Source organism: Ctenocephalides felis, unplaced genomic scaffold, assembly GCF_003426905.1.
Source record: "Ctenocephalides felis isolate EL2017-DRISC unplaced genomic scaffold, ASM342690v1 CF-g0.4_SCAFFOLD_01886, whole genome shotgun sequence".
Lineage (NCBI taxonomy): Eukaryota > Metazoa > Arthropoda > Insecta > Siphonaptera > Pulicidae > Ctenocephalides > Ctenocephalides felis.
Genome location: NW_020538040.1, coordinates 79159244 through 79181727, shown reverse-complemented (window position 1 = coordinate 79181727; position 22484 = coordinate 79159244). Strand labels below are relative to the sequence as shown.

Below are 22484 nucleotides of genomic sequence, written 5' to 3'. Positions count from 1 at the left end.
TAGTTTTTGGTAAAGATCGGCCGGGCCCTTTTCTTGTAATAAAGTGTTGAACTTTTTTTTTCAACGATTCTCATGATTTTTTTTGATCGTAGATACCATAGTCTTGTAGATCATACTAAAATATTACAGCCCTACGACAAGCCGTTTAATTTTAAAAAATCGTCAAAGTTTGCAAAAATTGGTATCATTTATTTGACGTTTGTCAAAATTAGAACTTTCATCGACATTTTCTCAAAAACGGCTGAACCGATTTCAAAAATTTAAAAGCCAATCTATGTATGTTGATGTGAATTATCTTTTCTCAGTTTTTTGCGATGATCTGCCGAGCCGTTTCTTTGTAATTTGGAAAAAAGTGTTAAACTTTTCGTCCACATTGAAGCTTATACTACCGAAGCGATTTTGAAAAATCAAAAACTGTTCGAAAGATATTAGTTGGGAATGATACTGATTAGTTTTAATCGTTTCTTGCAATTACCTGTTGAAAAAAAAATTTAAGCTGATTTTTATGGAACTTTTATTGGCGATATATATCATGGTCTTATAGAACTTACTGAAATATTATGGCCTTACGACAAGTAGTTTAATTTTAAAAAATCATCAAAGTTTGAGAAAATAAGTAGTTTTTTTGACATTTGTTAAAATTAAAATTAGACGATTTACTTGGTATAAAGATAGAGTACTTGGTCTTAACGAACATACTAAACTATTGAAGTCCTACGGAAACCGGTTCAATTATAAAAATTGTTGATTTTTGATAATTTGCTTTTGGAAAATACTCCGAGTTAACGTGTTCGTTCGTTTTCAATTATGTGAAATGTATCCACACGGAATACTTTTAATCACTCATAAATTAATTTATTTTTTTATTGATTAAGTCGATTATTTACACATATCGGGAATTTCATGTTAAGGCAAAATGCCAATACCAACTAGTTCAACTATGAGTCATTTTCAATAGAAATGGAGCATTGCAACCAGAAATAATTAAAAGTTTTAACTTCTTCCATATATATGTTTTTATTCATAGAGAATTAATCATTTCATTGCAGGACTTATCTTACAAAGAAAAGCATTGGCATGAGGCATGTTTCTTGTGCAGTAAATGCCGCGTATCTCTCGTCGATAAACAGTTCGGAAGTAAATTGGACAAAATCTACTGTGGAAACTGCTATGATGCCCAATTCGCTTCCAGGTGTGATGGTTGCGGCGAAATCTTCCGTGCGGGTAAGTTCTTTCACGCAATATTATTACAAATATCATTTCATTGTTTGTGTATGTACATCGAGCTTTTCTATAAATTAATTCATAGTTTGGCAATAATTTATGCTTTAAATCTATGCTATATTGATCATTAAAATTTATGATAGATATGATAGATTTTGATAATAGTCACATTCATTTGTCTATCGCGTTTTTCGACATTTTTACGATCATTCAAAGTTTGCTACGTTATAGTTACCAGCTATTTTTAGTTTAAAATAGATAGCTTTTAAGTAACTCAGTGAACAAAGTACTTTCTTCTTTAATGACCAAAAATAATAATAACGATGTGATGATCAGATCTTTATATTTCCCTGAAAATTTTGCTTTAGATTAATCATATTTGTTAGTAAAAACCAAATTTACGCAACTTAAGATGTGTTATACTTGTGCTCTATATTCACACAAAAATCTTGCGTAAATACTGTCAACTTATGTGAACAACATAGCTAAAAATATTCGACAGCCTTCTTACTATAAATATTGTTTGTCATGTATGGTTTTACTTAAGAAATCAATTTGATCAAGGGCATCGGAAATATTTCTTAATTCATTTTTGACACGCGATGTGAGTGAGGCGTATCTGCTATATATCACCCCTAAATACTATTACAATATAACAATGTTATAGAATTAGTAATTTGACATTACATCCATAATATATAAAATTCGTGCTATATAATAATATATAAGTGCTATATATAGAATATTCTCACAAGTTTGTCAAGAATTTGACAAATTACACTGCGTTGTTAAAAGAAATATCAGTTTTTGCTAAAATATATGAAACATATTCATTTCATTCTCATCATGATACTATATACTAATTAGGTTTTAAAATATTCCCTCATAATTTTGGTATATATAAAAAATGATATATATATATATATAACAATATATATATATATATATATATATATATATATATATATATATGTATATATTGTAAAGCTTCGAACAAAGAATCCAAATGTAATAAAAATAAAACAAGCTTTTTTAAAAAAAAAAACATTTCTTTATTTATTTACTGTCGAAGTTTTGGAACTAGGTACGTTCCATCTTTAGGACATTTGTCAAGAAACATGATCAGAACATAAGAAGATAACATTACAGAAATATGACATATATTGTCAAAATCCAAATGAAAGTAATAAAAATAAATGAGTGGATTATATATAGGTTGTCAAATATCTCCCTTCCGCCTTTTTGTATTATAAACCAAGAGCAAAAAAGCGGAAGGGAGATATTTGACATCCTAATATAACAAAATAGTAGAAATGTTAGAAAATTGGAAAGTTTTTTAAAAAAAAGGGTTAAGAAAAACAGAATTAATTACCTCTATATACACTAACACTTTTTCACTAAAAACGATTTTATCAAAAAATGTAATTTTATAAATTTGTTTTCAGACGAAAACAGAAGAATTCAAATTTTTAAGTTATGTTTTTTTTTGAGTACATTATGTGAGACAATAAGTATTATTTCCTCGATGTTATGGGATTGGGACTATTCCGTAACAAACTGATTATTGAACGGATAAAATTCATCCGTCGACAGTAAATAAAGAAATGTTTTTATTTTTAATTTTTTTTGTTTTTATTCCATGTGGATTCTTTGTTCGAAGCTCTACAAAATATTTACAAATCCAAGACTCTACCATTTAACACACACACGCATATATTGATATATATATATATATATATATACATTATTTGCCAAAAAAAATTATTTTCAATTATTAGTGAACAAGTTTAAATAGGATCTCTAGTGATTTTCTTTATTTCAAGTTCAGTATATCAATTAAGAAAAACATCTAGACGCAGTTACGTAGTCAGAGGTTCTAATTGGAAAGTTAAATGGTTGTGGGCAGCATCGGCATATATATATATATATATATATATATATATATACAGAAGGGGGGTAAAATTGGCGTAAAATTTTGCGATTGCAACTTTATGAGAACTTGATTAACGCGGTTGAACTTTTTGAATGGGGTTTCCCCTTTTTCGTCAGCCATTTAGCTGAAAGATGAGATGTTTATTTCTCGAAACGCGTACTAAATAAATAATTGTTATCGTTTATTATTTATATATGAGGCTATTTAATTTAATTTTTATAAATATAAGAGAAAAATTAATAGAACAGCAACACTTTACTACAAAAAAATAATAAAATATAGCAGATTGGTATAGAAACTAGCTAATACCTCTACTATCTTCTATTATCTTTTTGTTGTTAAGTGTGGCTGTTCTGTTAATTTTTCTCTTGTATTTATAATTTTTATACCAATCCACAAATCTTATAATTACCTGATTATATCAATTTTTTCACTATTTTTAGATTTTTTTCATTGATGTATCGCCATCAAAAATAACTACTAAATCATATATATATACATATATATATATATATATATATATATATATATATCACTCATCTTTTATAACCTGGGTGATTTTTTGTTAGTTCTTGCTCCGTTTTCACCATCTTGCGTAAATAATGTTAAATTTGTATACCTAATAAACGCATAATTGGCTGCTGAATTATCAAATTTGTAAATAATTTGTTGTAAATATTGATGTATTATTTATATTGAATCGTAATTATATTCGTTAATGAATCATCACTATGAATTCATAAGCATTACGTATTGGAGAGCATGAGATCATAATAGATGGAGAGCTGACGTAGAACCTATCCTTGCATTACGTAGTAAAAGTGCGTATTGTTTTTTGGCACTGAAATGAAAATACTAAAATCAGGACTTATCGTAGGATTTTAAATGTTTGTAGAGCCGATCAGCAATCGTTAGTGCCTTTTAATATCTCTTGATCATTTTTTTGAAAATTAGAAAAATCTTTTTGTAAATAATTTCATTAAGATGACTGTTTTACATCTAATTAGTGTGAAAAACTGGCAATAATTTATTTATAATTTTCTCTATAATTTTACCAGAAATATACTATCAAATAAATTGTTACATCAGCTATCGAAACTCGTTGTTGAAAATTTACTGCGGTGTTTCACTTTTGATTGAAGTTTATATTATAATAAGCAAAAACTTACTCGTATTGGTAAATAGGCTAAATCAAATGTTTGAGTATTGCATATTGCTTATTATTATTGTTGAGAACATTTTACCAATAGTAACTATAGTAAATATATTTGAAGCTTATAAATATATCGACCATAAATCTAGACTAGAAACAACATTTAAAATTTTGAAAAAAAATTATTTGATTTTATAAATACAATTTTGCAATTTGATACACCAAATTATATCATATTATGTGTTAATAATAAAATTATTCTTAATTCATATATAAAAAATATGCTTTATTTTACGACCTTTGTAGGTTACTTTTCAATAAATATTTGTAATGACTGAAGTATCTATTATATAAACTAATGGAGCATGGCATCGTGTCTTAAGACAAATTTCTAGAACTTCCCGTACCAAAAATCATTTTTTTAAACAGCTTTAAATTTTTTTGAAAACTGAAAAAATAGATTTTTGAGAATTTTGAAAATTTTTAAAAAGAATTGATTAATAATTAAACTCTGTAGCAGTTTTAGAAACGAAATATCGAAGCGCGTAAGGTCCGTGTCGCAATATAAACGATAAACATTGGTACGGAACCCATAAAAATATAAACAAAATTTGTTCTTATTATTAAATACTCTATAAAATGTGTGATAATTTGATGTGCATATGTCTAATGATCATTTTAAGCGGTTTTATTTACTTTTTTATTGGATTTTCAAAACCGTTGGACCTGCCTTCCCAAAAATTTTATTAGTATTTCATTTCGTCAAAACAAATAAAATGTTTTTTGAATCATTTAAATCGGACGCTTCGTTATTTCAAAAACTGAATTACCATTTTTGGCACTTTTTCCCGCTATCTTCGAAACAGCTGGACTTGTCTTTGCACTAAACTAAAAAGTACGTCGCCCCATCAATGCGAATCAAGTGTTTTTTGAATTATTTAAATCGGTTGATCCATGTGCACGAAATCGTAGACGAAAATTTGTATTTGCACACACACACATACATCCATTTTTTCTAAGGTATGCCAAAATGTTGTGGAATCTTTGAAACGTAAAGATATGCAAGAGGTACGTACGTAAAGATTTTTTTTTTGGGGAATACTATATTTTACCCTACGGGAAGTTAACTTAAATATCAAAATAGACAATTTTGTAGATTGTGAGATCTGTTGTTTGTAATAATAAATTTAAAACAGATGATAGTAAAATTGTTGAAGTTCTTACGCTATCAATGTATGCAATGCAAAGTGTGCTGCTGTAGTTAACTGTGCTCGCTACTTCAGATCAGCTTTTACGTGATTGCTCCAGATTCCAAGTCAAGAAACGAATTTGAATTGATAATGGTACTGATTAATATATAGATTGTCCGTGAATAAGTTTAACACGGAGTTCACCAGCGGTTCGGCTAACAATTTGCTCAGAACAACAAAAAACTGTGAAAGGGACAACAGCAATCGTCGTGGCTGTGTTGTTCGCTTTTCGAACATGCGATTCCGCAGTTTGCTTTTGGCCGCGCGCAGAAATTGTACCAGCATCGACCTTGCCGATCCGACGTAATACAAAAAACATGTTGTGCTTTGTCAAAGGAACGAAAATTTGTTAATATATGGATCGTTTACCTTTTGAAATGATTTTATACGAAACTGTTACTGTTGAAAAGGCATGGCGATTCAATTTACGGTTGTGATACTATTGTTTATATTTTAATACTGAAGATCTGTGATATTAATTATTAAAACAAATAAGTACCTCACAACAAAATTATACCATCAATTTTGTTGTATTTAAAACAAGTGTTGTAAAAGTACATTCCCACAATTTCATATTTTTGTATTTTAACAAACAAGTTTTAATATCCAGTGTGCTCAAAATTAATCTAATATATAAACTTGATAATTACTCTTAAAAAAATAACAGTTTATAAAGTTGCATCGATAACTGATAATCATTAAATCCAATGAAAATATTAAACGGATAAGGAATGCTCTATTAAAGCTGACTGTTTGTAATTGGTTTTGAGAATTTTATTTTAACCAAACTATCGTAATTTTATATTATAACAATTAGTTACGTTCGACTCCAATTATCATTAAACCGATTCTATTACCAAAAGTACTTTTGTCTTGAACACAATGTCCTCTGCTGAAACTTTGAGTAAAGATTTCAAATCGCGACTTCGTTTAACAACAAAAACCGTAGGCGAAGACCGCATAAAGAAAGCCAAAGAAGATAACAAGGATATTGCTATACTGTCCACCTTCCTTCCGCCATCAATGGCTGAAGAGAAGGATAAGATTTTTAGTTGTGCTTTGGAAACTGATTGTCTGCTAGGTGATCCTACCAGCATGGAACCAGGTATTTTGATTCTGAATATAATTCAGTTTTAAACTACGCTTATTTCTGAGTTGATTCTTCTTAGAAGGCAATACAATGATTGTCTTTACTAATCGAGATTTATATTATATATATTTCTAAAATACAGTCCCAATTTTGATATTGTTACAATGCCCCGAAAGGCTATTTTAATTTGAAAATATATTCAGATCTATATTTTCAAGTGAAAACTGATATCACTGCTGCAAGATTCTCAAACGCAGGCTTGAACCGCAACTCCTGGTTCGAAGTCAAGCGCTACGAACGCCCAAAATAGTCATTCTGAAAATTTATTCATCGATTATGCACGTATCTAGTATTCAAAAAATACTACTAAATTCAGTGTTGTATTGCATTGTTGGAGTTGTAATTTATTGTTACAACAGATATTTACATCATGAAAATCCATGTTACAACAACTCTTCGCATATTTTTTTTTGGAAATGGTGAAGACGGTCTTTCCATACTTAATATCACACATTATTTAAATAGCTGAATTAGTCAAGTTTCATTATTAGCTCATAATATTTTAGTTATATGATCATTGCCATGTCTACCCTTAGAACAACATTTATAATTTATCAGTTTCGGTTTAAAACAATAATGATCAATGTACATTTCTCTGTGTTATTATTAATATTCATTATAAAGTAATATTAAGTTTTTCTGGTCTTTCGGTTAACTGCATTGATATAGTCATTTTATTTATTTGATAAATTTATTACAAATTTTAATTCACTGTAGTTTTAAAATATGATAATTTGGCGTTCGTTTGCAAATCAAATATTTTAGTGGGTTTGTTATTATTTCTAAACATATTCGACAAAATTTTGTAATGCAAATAACAAGTTTTTAGATTTCTTGACAAATACTACTTTTTTTCTAATTAGATACACATTATCCTTATTTATTATTTTTCGTTGATTGATCAGTACTGTTTTTATTTTTATACTTGCAGTTGTTGATGTAGAGATTTTTACGATGTCTCTCTGTTTTGATAGGATTTTCCTGACATAGCTTATGAGTGTATTATGACTTCCATGACTTTTTTGAAAATGATATTGCAAATAACAATAATTCCAATAAAAATCTTTTTACTTTCTGAAGGTTCAATTTCTGTTAAACTAATAAAAATAAAGTTCTAGATTTGGAGCCAAAATTAATTAAAATATTAATAGCAATAAGACCTAAATGTTTAAATGATATTTATTAAATGATTTTTATATAAGGTAAACTGTACCATATAATGCATTTTGTCTAAAACAAAATTTATTCAATATACATAACCGTATATGAGAAAAGCGAGAAGATATTTAGAAAAGTTAGTAATATAGATTTTTATTATTATGGTTTTTATTTTTGTACTACATAGTACGTATTCAGATTTATCTTATTTATCTCTAATGTAAAATTATAGGTATTTTTCTCAAACAACTTGTAGAACTTTTTATCTGATTGTTTATTAAATAACAAACTAATATCGGTAATGTGTGAAATATTCACATGGCTCACTTGGATGAACTTATAATGATAATAATTAAGCCCCTTGCGTTGCTTGTAGATCTATCAATTTGTTGGAATGATTGAATTTGATTTTCAATAATTATATTAATGATTATCAACACGAAATGGTGCTTTTAATTTATTTATTGCATATTCCAAACGTTTTTATTTTTTTTCATATTCATATTCAAATCCAATAAGAAACTTTTGTAAATTGAGGAATGCGTTTCATTACATAAAATACAACCAGATGGAATATTTGAAACTTTTTATTAATGATACATATGATTCACCACTCTCACGTAAGCAAATTGACTGTTATAATACGTCCTTGAATGATGTCTCTGAATTGTTTGTAGACTCTCTTGGCGGTTCCAGTTTCATAACAAATTTATGATTTGTCTATTTGTTTTGACAGTTGATTTTAAATTTATTGCTATCATTTTGCTTAGGATTATCTTGACTATATTATATATTACTCTTTGATGTTAATAATTTTTGAATCACTTAGTACATAGTATTGAGAAAGTGTGCCACCTTGCACTTGACCCATAAACTGAACGGTTATTTTGTGACATTAGGATACACTGGTCTAGCGGGTTTGATTATGTATATTTATTAAATATACTAACCAAACCCAAGGCCAAGGGGGTCCCGTGAGGTCCCACGTCTCCCACGACTCTCAATCTCGTCAATTTTATAATTAACTGGGGCAATTTAAAAATGCACTATATATATACAACCTCAAACTCCTAAATATAAATACAATTCTAGATATCGATGGCAAAATAAACAAAAAAGCACTCCTTAAAGAAATGCTTGATGCATTTTGGAGATTACAAAGAGCAATTGTTTATAAGTAATAAAGATGTGAAAGTCGAGTTATCCTAAGTAAGGTTGGGAAATTTATATTTAATATTTTCAAATTTAAATTCACAAATTTTACTAAATATATTTGTTCAAAAAATTGTTGGATTAACACACATGTCATTGCAAGTAAATCATTAAATATAGTTTGATATAAAAAAATGGACCATTCGAAAAACCCAATTGATTTATTCAGGTTAGGAACTGGGTTAATATTATACTTTCATAACGGTTAATACTCTTTGCCATAAACATATTTTCATTATAACAAACTTTTCCCCAGGTACTAAAAAAATGGAGTACAAAACTCGTCAATGGCATGAAAAGTGTTTCTGCTGCTGTGTGTGCAAGACTGCTATCGGAACCAAAAGCTTTATTCCTCGTGAGCAGGAAATCTATTGCGCAGGCTGCTATGAGGAGAAGTTCGCCACCAGATGCATTAAATGCAATAAGGTAGACATAAAAAAATACTATTATTCTTCACATATCATTACTATCATATCACTATTATTCATCACATAGTAAATCATTATCGCATGCAACATTTTTTCGAAAGTTTTACTTGAAAGCTTGACATTTTTGCTCAGAATCTTATAAGATTTCAAACGGAATCTTATAAGTATTTCAAGAATTTATATGTAATGCTTCGGAACACCAAACACCAAAGGAATGTATACAAATTATCAAAAGCTTTAGGAAAAATCTTACAACTGGACAATGCACATGTTAAGAACTTCCTTCATAACTTGAAACGGCTGTAATTAAAAATACGGATCAAATGTTTTTGAAGTTAAATACGCCTAAATAATCAGTATGTGTCTTTGAAATCATTCTTGTACTTTCACGATATTAATAACTTTTCTTGGTGGAAGTTAAATTATCGTAATAAGATCTATGTTATATGTTATGGTCGCTAATGTATGTCTGCAGTTAAAGTTTAACCCATTCGAGACGGCGATTTTTTTCGAACGCGGTCTCTAGGAGCGAATTTTTTTTTGTTTATATTGTTCATTTTTAATAAAAAAAAGAAGTTGTTTACTACGGAAATCAACCAAGCAAATTTGCATAAATAAGATGATTGCACACCGTGTGTGCAACTCGCTCCTCACAAAATTTTTATTGCGAAGAGCGGATTGAATACCATGTGTGCAATGTAAGATAAAATAAAAAGACATAATTAAAATTGATAAACATTTATTTTAAAAATAATTAGATAATATAAAATCGTTATGTCGCTTTCAATAATGAAGAACAGAATATAATGCAAAGAAATTTTTTTAAGAAATAGTAATAAGTCAAAAAAATAAGTTGAATAGTGAAGAAAATAATATAAACAAGAAAAAAATATTTAGAAAAATGTTCAAAGGGAATAATGTAATGTAACTCAGTAATGAAAAAAATACAATTTGTAAATACATTTTTAGGAAAAAGCACAGTGATCTTACATTGTTATTTTCTAAAAACGTAGATTTCAAAATTCCAACCAAAATGTTTTGTTTTGTTTTGGTACGCATTGAAACCAATGCCAAATTTTGTTTTTCTATACTTTACAGATACTATTAATTCAAAAAAAAAATATTTTGACGACTATTGTACTCAGAATAACTGATAATTGCTCCTTAATATTATTGCACACACGGTGTGCAACCGGTCTTATAGTAAGTAAGCCTCGTAAAGTAAATCGGTCTCGAATGGGTTCATGTTGTTTTTAAATTTGTTCGTCGTAAGATTATGATTAATTTGTTTGTTAATATGGCAGATTATCACTTCTGGCGGTGTAACTTACAAGAACGAACCATGGCATCGTGAGTGCTTCACTTGCACCAACTGTTCAGCCTCTTTGGCTGGTCAGCGATTCACCAGCAGGGATGAAAAGCCGTACTGTGCTGAATGTTTCGGTGAATTGTTTGCTAAGAGATGCACGGCTTGCACCAAACCCATTACAGGTACATAGTTGACACTAAACTTTTTTTTCACATCTCAATTGACTAACTCCATTTCGGAGACGATGTGATTTTAATTAAATAGCCGAATAAGTTAGAATCTTGACAACAGAATGAATTGAATTCTATTATGTGTATATGATATTAACTAGTATTTGATCATTGTCAGGAATTGGTGGCACTCGCTTCATCTCGTTTGAAGATCGCCATTGGCACAATGACTGCTTCACCTGCGCGTCATGCAAAGCTTCTCTAGTCGGCCGTGGCTTCATCACAGACGGCGCCGACATTATATGCCCGGACTGCGCCAAAAACAGGGCTTAAACGCGAATTAATTCATTACGAATGATATTTATTCTACAAAATAGAACGCACATCTCAAGGCAACATTCGTAGTAATACAACGATCAAAATTCAAATATAGAAAAAAACTATTTTTTTACTTGGAATTTTCAAATTTGACGTAACATTTTATTTTTAAATAGGAATGCTCTAAAAAAATGCTTAACACATATATTTGACTAATATAGAAAATCGATATATATTATATATAGTACTATACATATACTAAATTACAATTGTTTTTATTAAAAAATTGCTGTTTATTTTTGTTTTAAATAAATTAATATAAAACTGTTTAGTTGTTGATGATTTTCATATTAGATTTTATATAGCTTTTATTTCAAATTAATGTATTTTATAAATAGTATGCGCTTTATGTATTTGTGTATGCATAACTATTCTTTTCCTAGGATAATTTATGTTAATAATGTAAATAAAGGTATGCAATTATATGGGCGGATGTATGGAGTGTCACAAAAATTATATATAATAATTCACACGAACATGCCTTGTTTAATAATCATACATAGGCTGTTTTATACAGTTATTGTTATTACTATACCTATCTTTGCACTTGCATATAAATATATTCACAATTAGAATAAGTTAACAAAAATTGTTGATAAATGATATTAATGTCATGATATATTTATATATATATATATATATATATATATATATTTATATATATATATATAAATATATAATTTTGATAGATCTGATATGTTAATATGGTCATCTATTGAGAGAAATAATTGTAAAATTATCAAATATTTGATTTTATAACACTAGTAAGCTCGGAACACCTTAATGCCTTAACCTAGTTATGAATAGTAAAATTGAGTTATGCAACTACCAATTTTTCATTTCGTTACAACATGACTACATTTAACAAATTACTTAGTAAATAATTTAATTTTTAATTAAAAAAAAATGTATTTGCTTTCAAATTACATACATTTAACGACATGAATCGTGTTAAAGTAAAATAGAACAAAGATGATAATATAGTATTATATAGAAAATCAATATTGAAATGTTGAATTGAAAATATATTGAAATTGGTTTATTGATATTTGATCTTAAAATTTTGATTGTGCAATTTAGTGAATATTATTTTGATCAATGTGTATAGGTACTTATTCTTGTCAAAACTGTATTTATATACAAATAAACACGATAATAAAAAAAAAACTCAATCTAAATACTGTATTTTCATTAGTTTCAAATACATTCATTTGTATAATTAATATCATTACATAATTATTATTTGTTGTATGTACATAATGCGTATATAAATAGCCTTATGTATAAATATATATATATATATATATATATATATATATTTATACAGCATACAAATAAAAGTTTCAGTTTAAATATTTAAATTTAATATAATTAAATTAAAATTAAAATTTAATATATATTAAATACATTTGAATACAAAGTTATAATCTGATGTTATCATGCAATATAACATAATAAAAAGCTCACTCTGCTTCTTTTTATTTTAAATTCAATAACGAGCAGTAATATTATTATAATTCAGTTACTAACTGGTTAAAACATAACGTTTAACTATTTAGGAGGCAATGAGGCATTCATTTTTGAATTTTGTCACCAGTTAGTACGGTTAATGAACAGAACTTTTGTGCATAGATAAATAAGCATATATTATTTTATTATCTAGGAATAAGCATTAAGCATTTGTGTTTATCTATATCTATGAACTGAACCAAACAGGTCCAGGAGAAAATCTTACCCTTTTCTTATCTAAGATCTTACCTTTAGTATGCGTATGGTGGCTGCATGTATTTGTTTGCAACATGTTGGGTGCGCTGATTGGCGAATGACAGTTATGTGGTCGTGGGGTCGTGGGATATGTGAGGTTATGCATCAAGACTATGTTTTTCTATGATTCGTAAATAAATTTGATCTCATTGTTAAAATGGGAGATATCGGACGTGAAAACACGATATATAGTAAAAAGACAGGTTCTAAGCAAATGAGTGAACCTGTCAAGGCCGTTGAGGTAAACAAGTTATAGAATGTTTCAAAGACTCCTTCACTGATTGCATCCTACACGTGCGTTGCAAAATAAATGATTACTAAAAATGAGGGAAAATAAAAGTGTCATTCATATTGACTAATTAAATCTTAATGGTACTAAGTTTTAGTATCAATGTAACAGATTGGGGATAAGGGGTATTCATATTTTTTTTTAAACCAATTTGACATCTACATTCTTAAGATTAACACGCAATTGCATATGATCAAGTTTTCATTTTTTATTGCAGTTTTGAATTCGTTTAAATGTACTAACATTTCTAATTCTATGTAAAATGTAATAATATGCTAGTTAACATAACTTAGTAGTTTTTCGACATTAACTTTATTAGTAATTAATAGTTGATTTACATATTAGTGCTATTTTAATTAATTTACTTATTTTATATAAGAATTTTGATATCAAAACGAGCGCCTATAGGTACAATGTTATTAAGAGCCACCAAGTCAAATGTCGAGCAAGCTACTGTTTGGTTTGATGTAATAACATTTCTTCTATCTCTTGTGTGCATACTACACATGTATTTGTATATATTGAGAATATAAGCGATGTTGAAATTAAAATACTTTTTTGTCTATTTGAAATGTACTTAGAAGATGTACAGCTTGTTAAAAATGTAATGATATTATTGCAGGAAAAATGGAAGTTAGTTCCAGCATTTCTCAAGGTAAAAGGCCTTGTAAAGCAACACATTGATTCTTTCAATTATTTCATAAACATTGAAATAAAGAAGATTGTACAAGCTAATGACAAAGTTCTAAGTGATGCTGACCCTTTATTTTATTTAAAATATTTAAATGTATATGTTGGAACACCTGATGTAGAGGAAGGATTTAATATTACCAAGGGAACAACTCCTCATGAGTGTCGTTTACGTGATATGAATTATGCTGCTCCAATTACAGTTGATGTAGAGTATACGAGAGGGAGTCAGAGAGTGATTAGGAATAATTTACTAATAGGAAGGTATAGCTAGTGTTATGAAAGTTTGATCAAAGATCAAAAAACATAATTTATATTTCGTTTGCAATCATATGTTATGATTCTAATAATACAATGTTATTTATAATTTAAGGATGCCCATTATGTTGAGGTCATCTAATTGTGTGTTAACAAATAAATCTCAATTTGAATTAGCCGAAATGAATGAATGCCCACATGATCCGGGTGGCTATTTTGTTGTTAAAGGTAACTAATAATATTCTCATGGTTTGTATAGTGTTTTTATTTGTTACTCTTTTTTTAGGACAAGAAAAAGTAATTCTCATACAAGAACAACTATCTCGAAATCGAATGATTGTAGAAGAATTTAAGGGTTATATTCAATGTCAAGTAACAAGTTCTACACATGAGAAAAAGTCTCGCACAAACATGATAGCAAAACGTGGAAAATACTATTTGAGACATAACGCATTAACGGATGTAAATTCATATATTAGTAAATATATAAATCAATAAATATTTGCTTAAAATATATTGATGTTTAGGATATACCAGTGGCTATCATGTTCAAAGCAATGGGTGTAACGAGTGACCAGGAAATTGTGCAACTTGTTGGAGCTGATGACGAATCTGTGAGAAGGTAATCTTTATTAAATAATAGAAAATAATTAGGAGGTGATAATTGTATTGCATTAAATAATGCAATTGCAACTATATTGAATGAACTTTGAGTTAAATAATTTCGTGATTTCAAGACATAGCAAATATATTAATAAACATTTTTCTTTAAGATTTACTCCTTCCCTAATAGAAAGTTCTAATCATTCAGTTTACACACAACAAAGAGCCTTAGAATATATTGGTTCCAAATTGAAAGTGAAACGGTATGTTTATTACATCTAATTTATTTTATTTTATATTAAACCAATTAAGTTTATTAATTGTAAATTATATTTTTATTCTTTATAGATTTACTATTGCGAACAGTAAAAACAAAACACCAGCTGATGAGGCACGTGAATTATTAGCAACAACTGTTCTAGCTCATGTTCCTGTTGAGGATTTTAATTTCAAAACTAAGTCAATATATGCAGCTTTAATGGTAAAATTTTGCATTAATTGATGTTAATATATTTTGCTTGTTGTAGATTAAAAATGCAAAATAAGATTTAGCTTAAATGCCCTTTCAAATATGTTTTTTTTTTTTCATATCTTACTTTGTATTACAGTACAATTTAATTCTTCTTTAAGCTAAAATATATCTACTAATATTATTTGCATTAAAATTATATTTTTATGAATGTCATTGAATGGGGTATTATTTATTTTAGATTCGCCGTATTATTGAAGCGCAAGTTAATAAAGCAGCAGTTGATGATCGTGATTATTATGGAAACAAGAGATTGGAGTTAGCGGGTTCTCTATTATCACTAATGTTTGAAGATCTATTCAAGAGATTTAATTGGGAATTAAAAATGATTGCTGATAAAAACATACCAAAAATTAAAGCAGCTCAGTTCGATGTTGTTAAGCACATGAGACAGGACTTGATAACTTCAGGTTTAGAATATGCTATTTCTAGTGTAAGTTATATTTTTTCATTTGCAATATAATTTTTTAAGTAGTTCAATTAATATCTAAGTAAATACATTAAACTATGCAAGTAATTTAATTTGAATGTTTGCATTTATTAGGGTAATTGGACAATAAAACGCTTCAAAATGGAACGTCATGGTGTGACACAAGTATTAAGTAGATTAAGCTATATTTCAGCTCTTGGTATGATGACTCGTGTTAATTCACAATTTGAAAAAACTAGAAAAGTATCTGGTCCCCGATCACTTCAACCCTCTCAATGGGGTATGCTTTGTCCCTCTGATACCCCTGAAGGCGAGGTTTGTTATGTATATTTTGTTTATTCAAAGTTACCTCATTATTTTGCAAGGATTTAAGCGAGTTAAAAGGGATAATATTATTGATTCATGTATATATTTTTTGTTAAATCTAAATAAAGTTTGAGTAACATGCAACAAAATATTGTATATAAAATTATATAAATTATCGTATTTTTTATATAAGTTGTGTAAAATTTTGTTTTTTAAGTTATAGAATGAATTTTTCTGGTTAGATTTGTTTAAAATATGATACATACAGGCATGCGGTTTAGTGAAAAATTTGGCATTGATGACTCACATAACCACTGAGGTTGAAGAAGCACCAGTAGCACGTTTAGCATATAACTCCGGAGTTGAGGATATACGTTTGCTAAGTGGTAAAGAAATTAACTGCACAAGCGTCTTCATGGTTTTTTTAAATGGTACTGCTTCAGAATAAACTATGGATAAATAAAATGAAATATTAATTTCATTTATTCTTTTAGGTAATATCTTAGGTATAGTTAGAGATTATAAGAAATTGATCAGAATATTTCGTTTAATGAGAAGAAGAGGTTTAGTCAATGGTTTTGTATCAATTTATACAGCTTATACCCAAAGATGTGTTTATATTTGCAGTGATGGTGGCAGACTTTGCAGGTATATAATTGTTTGCACTGCAATTATGTTTTATTTGAATGATTCAATTTTAGTAAAATAATTTTAATTAACGCAGGCCTTACATAATAGTTGAACGTGGTTGTCCAAAAGTTGAAAAGAAGCACATTGATGAATTGATCCAAGGGGTTCGTAGTTTTGAAGACTTTCTGCATGATGGTAATTTGATTATCTTTGAATTATTGTAAAAATGCGAACAAAGAACTATCTAAATTCATGACTTTTCTGAAGGGTTGATTGAATATTTGGACGTAAATGAAGAAAATGATAGCAATATTGCTTTTTGTGAAGCAGAAATAGTGCCAAGTATAACTACCCATTTAGAAATTGAGCCTTTCACATTATTAGGCGTTTGTGCTGGTTTAGTGCCATACCCACATCACAACCAGAGTCCCAGAAATACATATCAATGTGCTATGGGCAAGCAAGCAATGGGTGAGCTTATAAATTTTTATTTAATATATTCAATATCATATAGATGCAAAATTTTATTGATTGACTTTTCTTCACTGTCTTCATGCTTATTATTGAAATTTTATAAGTAAAATATCTTTTAAAACTTGTATTAATTATTATTTATCATTGTGAGTGAGAAGTATGAATAATTGCAAACTTCCCAAGGGAGAAGTTTGTTTTTGGTAAAATATTGCTAATTTTACGTTTTTTCTACGTTTTATGTGATTGATTGTACATGTATTTGAATCGATTTTTGATCTTTCGTTGACGTTTTCGCGAAAACGTCTGAACCGGTTCCAAAAATGTGAAAATCATTCGATGTAACTTGATTAGAATTAGTGTTGGTTAGTTATGCGCGAGTTTTTTTTAAAAACTAGCAGAAAAGTGTGAAATTTTTCGTCAGCGTTTTAGTTTTTGGTAAAGATCGGCCGGGCTATTTTTCGTAACTAGCCTTTGAAAATTTTCGTTTCGACGGTTTTTATGAAACTTTTTTGATGATAGAGATCATGGTCTTAAAGAATGTACTAAAATATTACGCGCTTACGGAAAGTCGTTTATTTTTAGAAATTCATCGAAATTTGATAAAAATAAGCAGTATTTTTTGGCCTGAAAGTAAAATTAGACCTTTCATCGACGTTCTCTCGAAAACGGCTGAACTGATTACATTCGATGAAACTTCGAATTCGTTAGATTTTTTATACAATCGGCTGAGCCTTCAGAATCAGCTGAACAGCGCAGAATTTTTTGTGCATGTTTTAGCCAAAAATCCGGAATTCATTTTGAACATTTAAAAACTATATGAAAGATCATTTGGAAAGCGCGCTGATTAGTTTTTGGCAAAGATCGGTCAGACCGTTGTTTCATAATTGTTATAAAGAATTTTTTCAATGATTTTAATGAAATTTCATATGGCTAGAGTACCTGGTTAATGAACATACTAAAAGTCTATAGTTTTACAAAATGTGATTGAATTATAAAAATTATTTAAAATTTGAAATAATCTGCCGAGCTAGAAAATACTTTGTGTATATATTAGACTGTATGTGTTTGTTTTTCAATAATGTGTAATAAAAAAAGTTGTTCAAAATTGAATAATCTGCAATAGTTTTTTACATTATGACGTTCTAGAGCAATTATGTATATTTATAAATCACTCATAAATTGATATATTGATTTCTTATTGATCAAGTTGGTTGTTTAAACATATCGGGAAGTTCATGCAACTTGCCTTAATAGAAAAATCCACTTACAACTAGTTCATTTTTCATAGATAAATCTGAATTTATATGATATACATTAGTTTGGTGTATAATATGTAGCTTCTGAATAAATAATAATCAAATTAAATTTTCAGGCGCAATAGGATATAATCAAAGGAATAGGATAGATACATTAATGTACAATATTTTGTATCCACAGGTAAATGATTGTAATGTTATAAATAATAAATGATGATAATATATTCACGAAACATATATTCAAAAAAATATTTTTATCATATTTTGTAGTGTCCAATGGTGAAAACACGTACTATAGAATTAACCAATTTTGATAAGTTACCAGCAGGTCAAAATGCTACAGTAGCTGTTATGAGTTACAGTGGTTATGATATTGAAGATGCTCTCATTTTAAATAAAGCCTCAATAGATAGAGGTTATTTTGAATTCTTGAATTTATTTTTATATTTATAAGTTAAATACTTGACAAATTAAAATATATTTTTCATTATAGGTTATGGAAGATGTTTAATATATAAGAATTCGAAATGTTTGATGAAGCGCTATTCAAACCAAACTTTTGATCGTATTATGGGACCATTAAGGGATGCTACTACAGGTGAAATAAATTCTATAAAATATTATAAGCTATTATATTAATATATTTTAATTCATATTATTCAATTTTTTTATTTAAATGGTTTTTTAAATTACGTAGGAAAATCCATTTTTAAACATGAAGCTCTAGATGCTGATGGAATAGCTTCTCCTGGAGAAATGATATCAGATAGACAGGTAAATTATAGTTGCTTAAATTGTAATGTTTTCAAAATAAATCTTGAATTTTAGTTATCTTTTTCACATACCTAACAATACAATAACATATTGTTCAAACACATACAATAACATATTGTTCAAAAGTAAAATGTTCAAAAAAAAAAATGTTTTTAGATCCTGGTCAATAAGCAAGTTCCACTTGTTACAATGAACCCAGTGGTGGCAGGCGAAAATAAGCCTGTTGAACACAAAGAGGTATATTATATTAATATTATTATATTATTAGGTAGAGGTTTATTATTTATATTGAATATATTTGTTAATGTTTCTAAAATTGGTGATGTTACTAAATACTTAAAAATATAGGTGCCAATTAGTTATAAATGTTCAGTACCAAGTTACATTGAAAAAGTAATGGTCTCAGCCAATGCAGAAGAATCTTTTCTGATTAAAATTTTACTACGACAGACTCGTAGGCCTGAAATTGGTGATAAATTTAGTTCTAGGCATGGCCAGAAAGGTGTCACAGGTATATTGAACATCAATTAGTTTTGTTTGAAAATTATATTTTGCACTCCTTTAATATAAGTTTGTTTTCCATTAAAATATTTCTAGGTTTGATAGTAGAACAAGAAGACATGCCCTTTAATGATTATGGTATTTGTCCTGATATGATCATGAATCCGCATGGTTTTCCATCTCGAATGACTGTAGGGAAATCAATTGAACTATTAGCAGGGAAGGCTGGATTACTTGAGGGAAAGTTTCATTATGGTATGTGTGTTAAAAATAAATCAAATTATTTAAATAGAACAAAATTTCAAAATCTTTCTATTGTAGGCACTGCTTTTGGTGGCTCTAAAGTTTCAGATGTTTCTGCAGAATTGGTAAAGCATAATTTCAACTATATGGGAAAAGATATATTCTATTCTGGTGTGACGGGCGAAATGTTGGAATCTTATATTTATTCTGGCCCGGTAAGCTATCTATCATTAAAATATTAGAGATATAAAAAATTATATAAAAAAAACTGATGTATTTGAATATTAGCAATTTTAAGAATTTTTTTTTTAATTTCTACTGAAATGATTATAGTTCAGCAATTTTAATAAGTTCAACTTTGATTTTTCAAATGTTTTTAAAAATATTAACTTTCTGATTCCATAAGTTAATTTTGTAGCACATCTAGAGGTTTTTGTTACACAAATTGAAATGGATCTGTAATACATTCTTATCTTATCTAATTACATAGATGTATTTTACATTCATAAAAACATAAACAAGACCATAAGCATAAACAAGATCTTTTTTATTCAAAAAGGTGTACTATCAAAAATTGAAGCACATGGTACAAGATAAAATGCATGCTCGATCACGAGGACCCCGTGCAGTATTAACACGACAACCCACAGAAGGTCGCTCTAGACAAGGAGGTCTGCGTCTTGGTGAGATGGAGCGTGACTGCATCATAGCATATGGAGCAAGGTATAATATTAAATATTACATCTACAATTTTTTTTAATTAAATTTTCTTGATATGTCAATTTAAACTACATTTCTGTGAAGTATAAAGAGCAATATTTTCGTTATTAGACAATCAGGTTACAGCAGAATTTTATGGATTTTTATTTTGATAAAGGGTGGTACTATATTGGTATCTATGTATTTTTGCGTACTTAATTTATATAGCGTTTTCATTAGTAATTTAAGCAACCTGTTATGTTCATGCATATGTATAATGTTTGTTGCTTTCCTACAAATTCATTATATTTTCAAATAAATTGAAATTTTTATTGTAGTATGCTGCTGGTAGAGCGTCTCATGATTGCATCAGATGGGTTTAATGTGGATGTATGCAATATATGTGGCCGACTTGCTTATACAGGATGGTGTCATGCTTGTTACAGTTCAGCTTCAGTCAGTACGATTGCTGTGCCATATGCATGTAAACTATTGTTTCAGGAAATGACCAGCATGAATATGGTACCAAAATTGATTCTCAGAAGCTACTGTAAATAATTTGGTATTTTGATCTAGTTTTTTTTTTTTTTTCAAATAAATGTCCAAGCAATAAATGGCTATATTTTGCTTAGAAACTCAACTTTTGTACATGGGTTATTTTATATTTGTTGTATGTGATAGAATAAATAAATATTTTGGATAAGTAAAATGTTCTTCAATTTGTCACGCTAATCTTTAGAAAAGTATTTTAAACATTTATTTCAACCGTCTTCAAAATTAAGTACAATTTAATAATTTTTGTAATATATTTCATTTGGTAATAATTTATATTTTTACAGGGTATTCTTTGTCATGTCCATTAATCAACTATCAGTCTTTTTATATTAAATTTTATTATGTAAAGGTGTGCCTCACCTAAGAAACGAGCACGAACGTACGTACCTGAAGGTGCGTCCACACCTAACGAACGAACACGAACGAACATAAAAGAACGTACCAGAACGAACGGTAACAGCATAGTGTGGACGCCACAACGATCACGAACGAACATAAACAAACATGGCGAGCAATGTTCCGCAACTTGTCGGTACATCAAAGGGAATTGTTCGTTCATGTTTGAACTCGTATGTGCAGTGTGGACGCTACCACGAATGTAGACAAACATTTTTCTTTTTTGGTGTTAAAATGTGCATTAATGCATTAATTTATGTTGTATTTATTATAAGATATTGCTGTTATTGACAAATTTTGTAAATTTGATGACTTTAAATAATTTTTCTCTTTCCCGCCACTTTAAATAATAAATCTGACGTTTCACGGTACATCCTCGAACAAAAAGATTCAAACCCTCACTGCTTTGAGGCGTTTGTTTGGAATTTTTCGCGTTCGTTCGTGTTCCTGTTCGTTCTATTTTGTATTTTCTTGTTCGACATGTTCGTTCGTGTTCGTTCGTTAGGTGTGGACGCACCTTGAAAGAACGCCAATGAGGACGTTACAGCGAACACGAACGAACCAGAACGAACATAGCGAGCAATATTCTGCAACTTGTGGGTACATCAAAGAAAATTGTTTGTTCATGTTTGATTTCGTATGTGCAGTATGGACGGCTACCACGAATTAAACAAACATTTTTTTTTATTTTAATATGTGCAGTTCTGCATTAGTTTATGTTG

The 22484-nt window shown here is 28.6% G+C and overlaps 2 protein-coding genes across 5 annotated transcripts in view; both read left to right on the top strand.

The window, feature by feature from the left end:
• LOC113376681 (four and a half LIM domains protein 2) overlaps positions 1–11522 on the top strand; it is an 85113-nt gene extending 73591 nt beyond the window's left edge. For 2 of the 4 annotated variants that reach the window (XM_026616688.1, XM_026616689.1), the window contains 4 exons: positions 1050–1224; positions 9337–9506; positions 10813–10999; positions 11166–11522. In XM_026616688.1, coding sequence (XP_026472473.1) covers positions 1050–1224; positions 9337–9506; positions 10813–10999; positions 11166–11320 — 687 coding nt within the window. In that variant the 3' untranslated portion in view covers positions 11321–11522. Of the gene's footprint in view, positions 1–1049; positions 1225–6427; positions 6666–9336; positions 9507–10812; positions 11000–11165 lie in introns of those variants that run through there. The other 2 variants (XM_026616690.1, XM_026616691.1) reach the window with 2 other exon arrangements.
• A 1661-nt stretch (positions 11523–13183) lies between these two features.
• On the top strand, positions 13184–21459 carry LOC113376553 (DNA-directed RNA polymerase III subunit RPC2). The gene is made up of 23 exons (XM_026616514.1): positions 13184–13370; positions 14041–14372; positions 14482–14594; positions 14653–14828; positions 14894–14988; positions 15140–15232; positions 15318–15450; positions 15680–15931; positions 16043–16243; positions 16503–16665; positions 16729–16882; positions 16959–17059; positions 17132–17335; positions 18711–18775; positions 18865–19009; positions 19088–19192; positions 19292–19368; positions 19525–19605; positions 19717–19879; positions 19966–20124; positions 20191–20327; positions 20672–20835; positions 21150–21459. The coding sequence occupies exons 1-23, from the start codon at positions 13287–13289 to the stop codon at positions 21367–21369; spliced, it is 3417 nt and encodes a 1138-aa protein (XP_026472299.1). The 5' UTR covers positions 13184–13286; the 3' UTR covers positions 21370–21459.
• The last annotated feature ends 1025 nt before the right edge of the window (positions 21460–22484 follow it).

Bases quoted from the DNA above. Each gene is read 5' to 3' on its own strand.
- LOC113376553 (XM_026616514.1), top strand. From the start codon at position 13,287: ATGGGAGATATCGGACGTGAAAACACGATATATAGTAAAAAGACAGGT. The intron at 14,595-14,652 runs GTAACTAATAAT...CTCTTTTTTTAG, and splicing joins TGGCTATTTTGTTGTTAAAG to GACAAGAAAAAGTAATTCTC. The intron at 18,776-18,864 runs GTAAATGATTGT...CATATTTTGTAG, and splicing joins ACAATATTTTGTATCCACAG to TGTCCAATGGTGAAAACACG.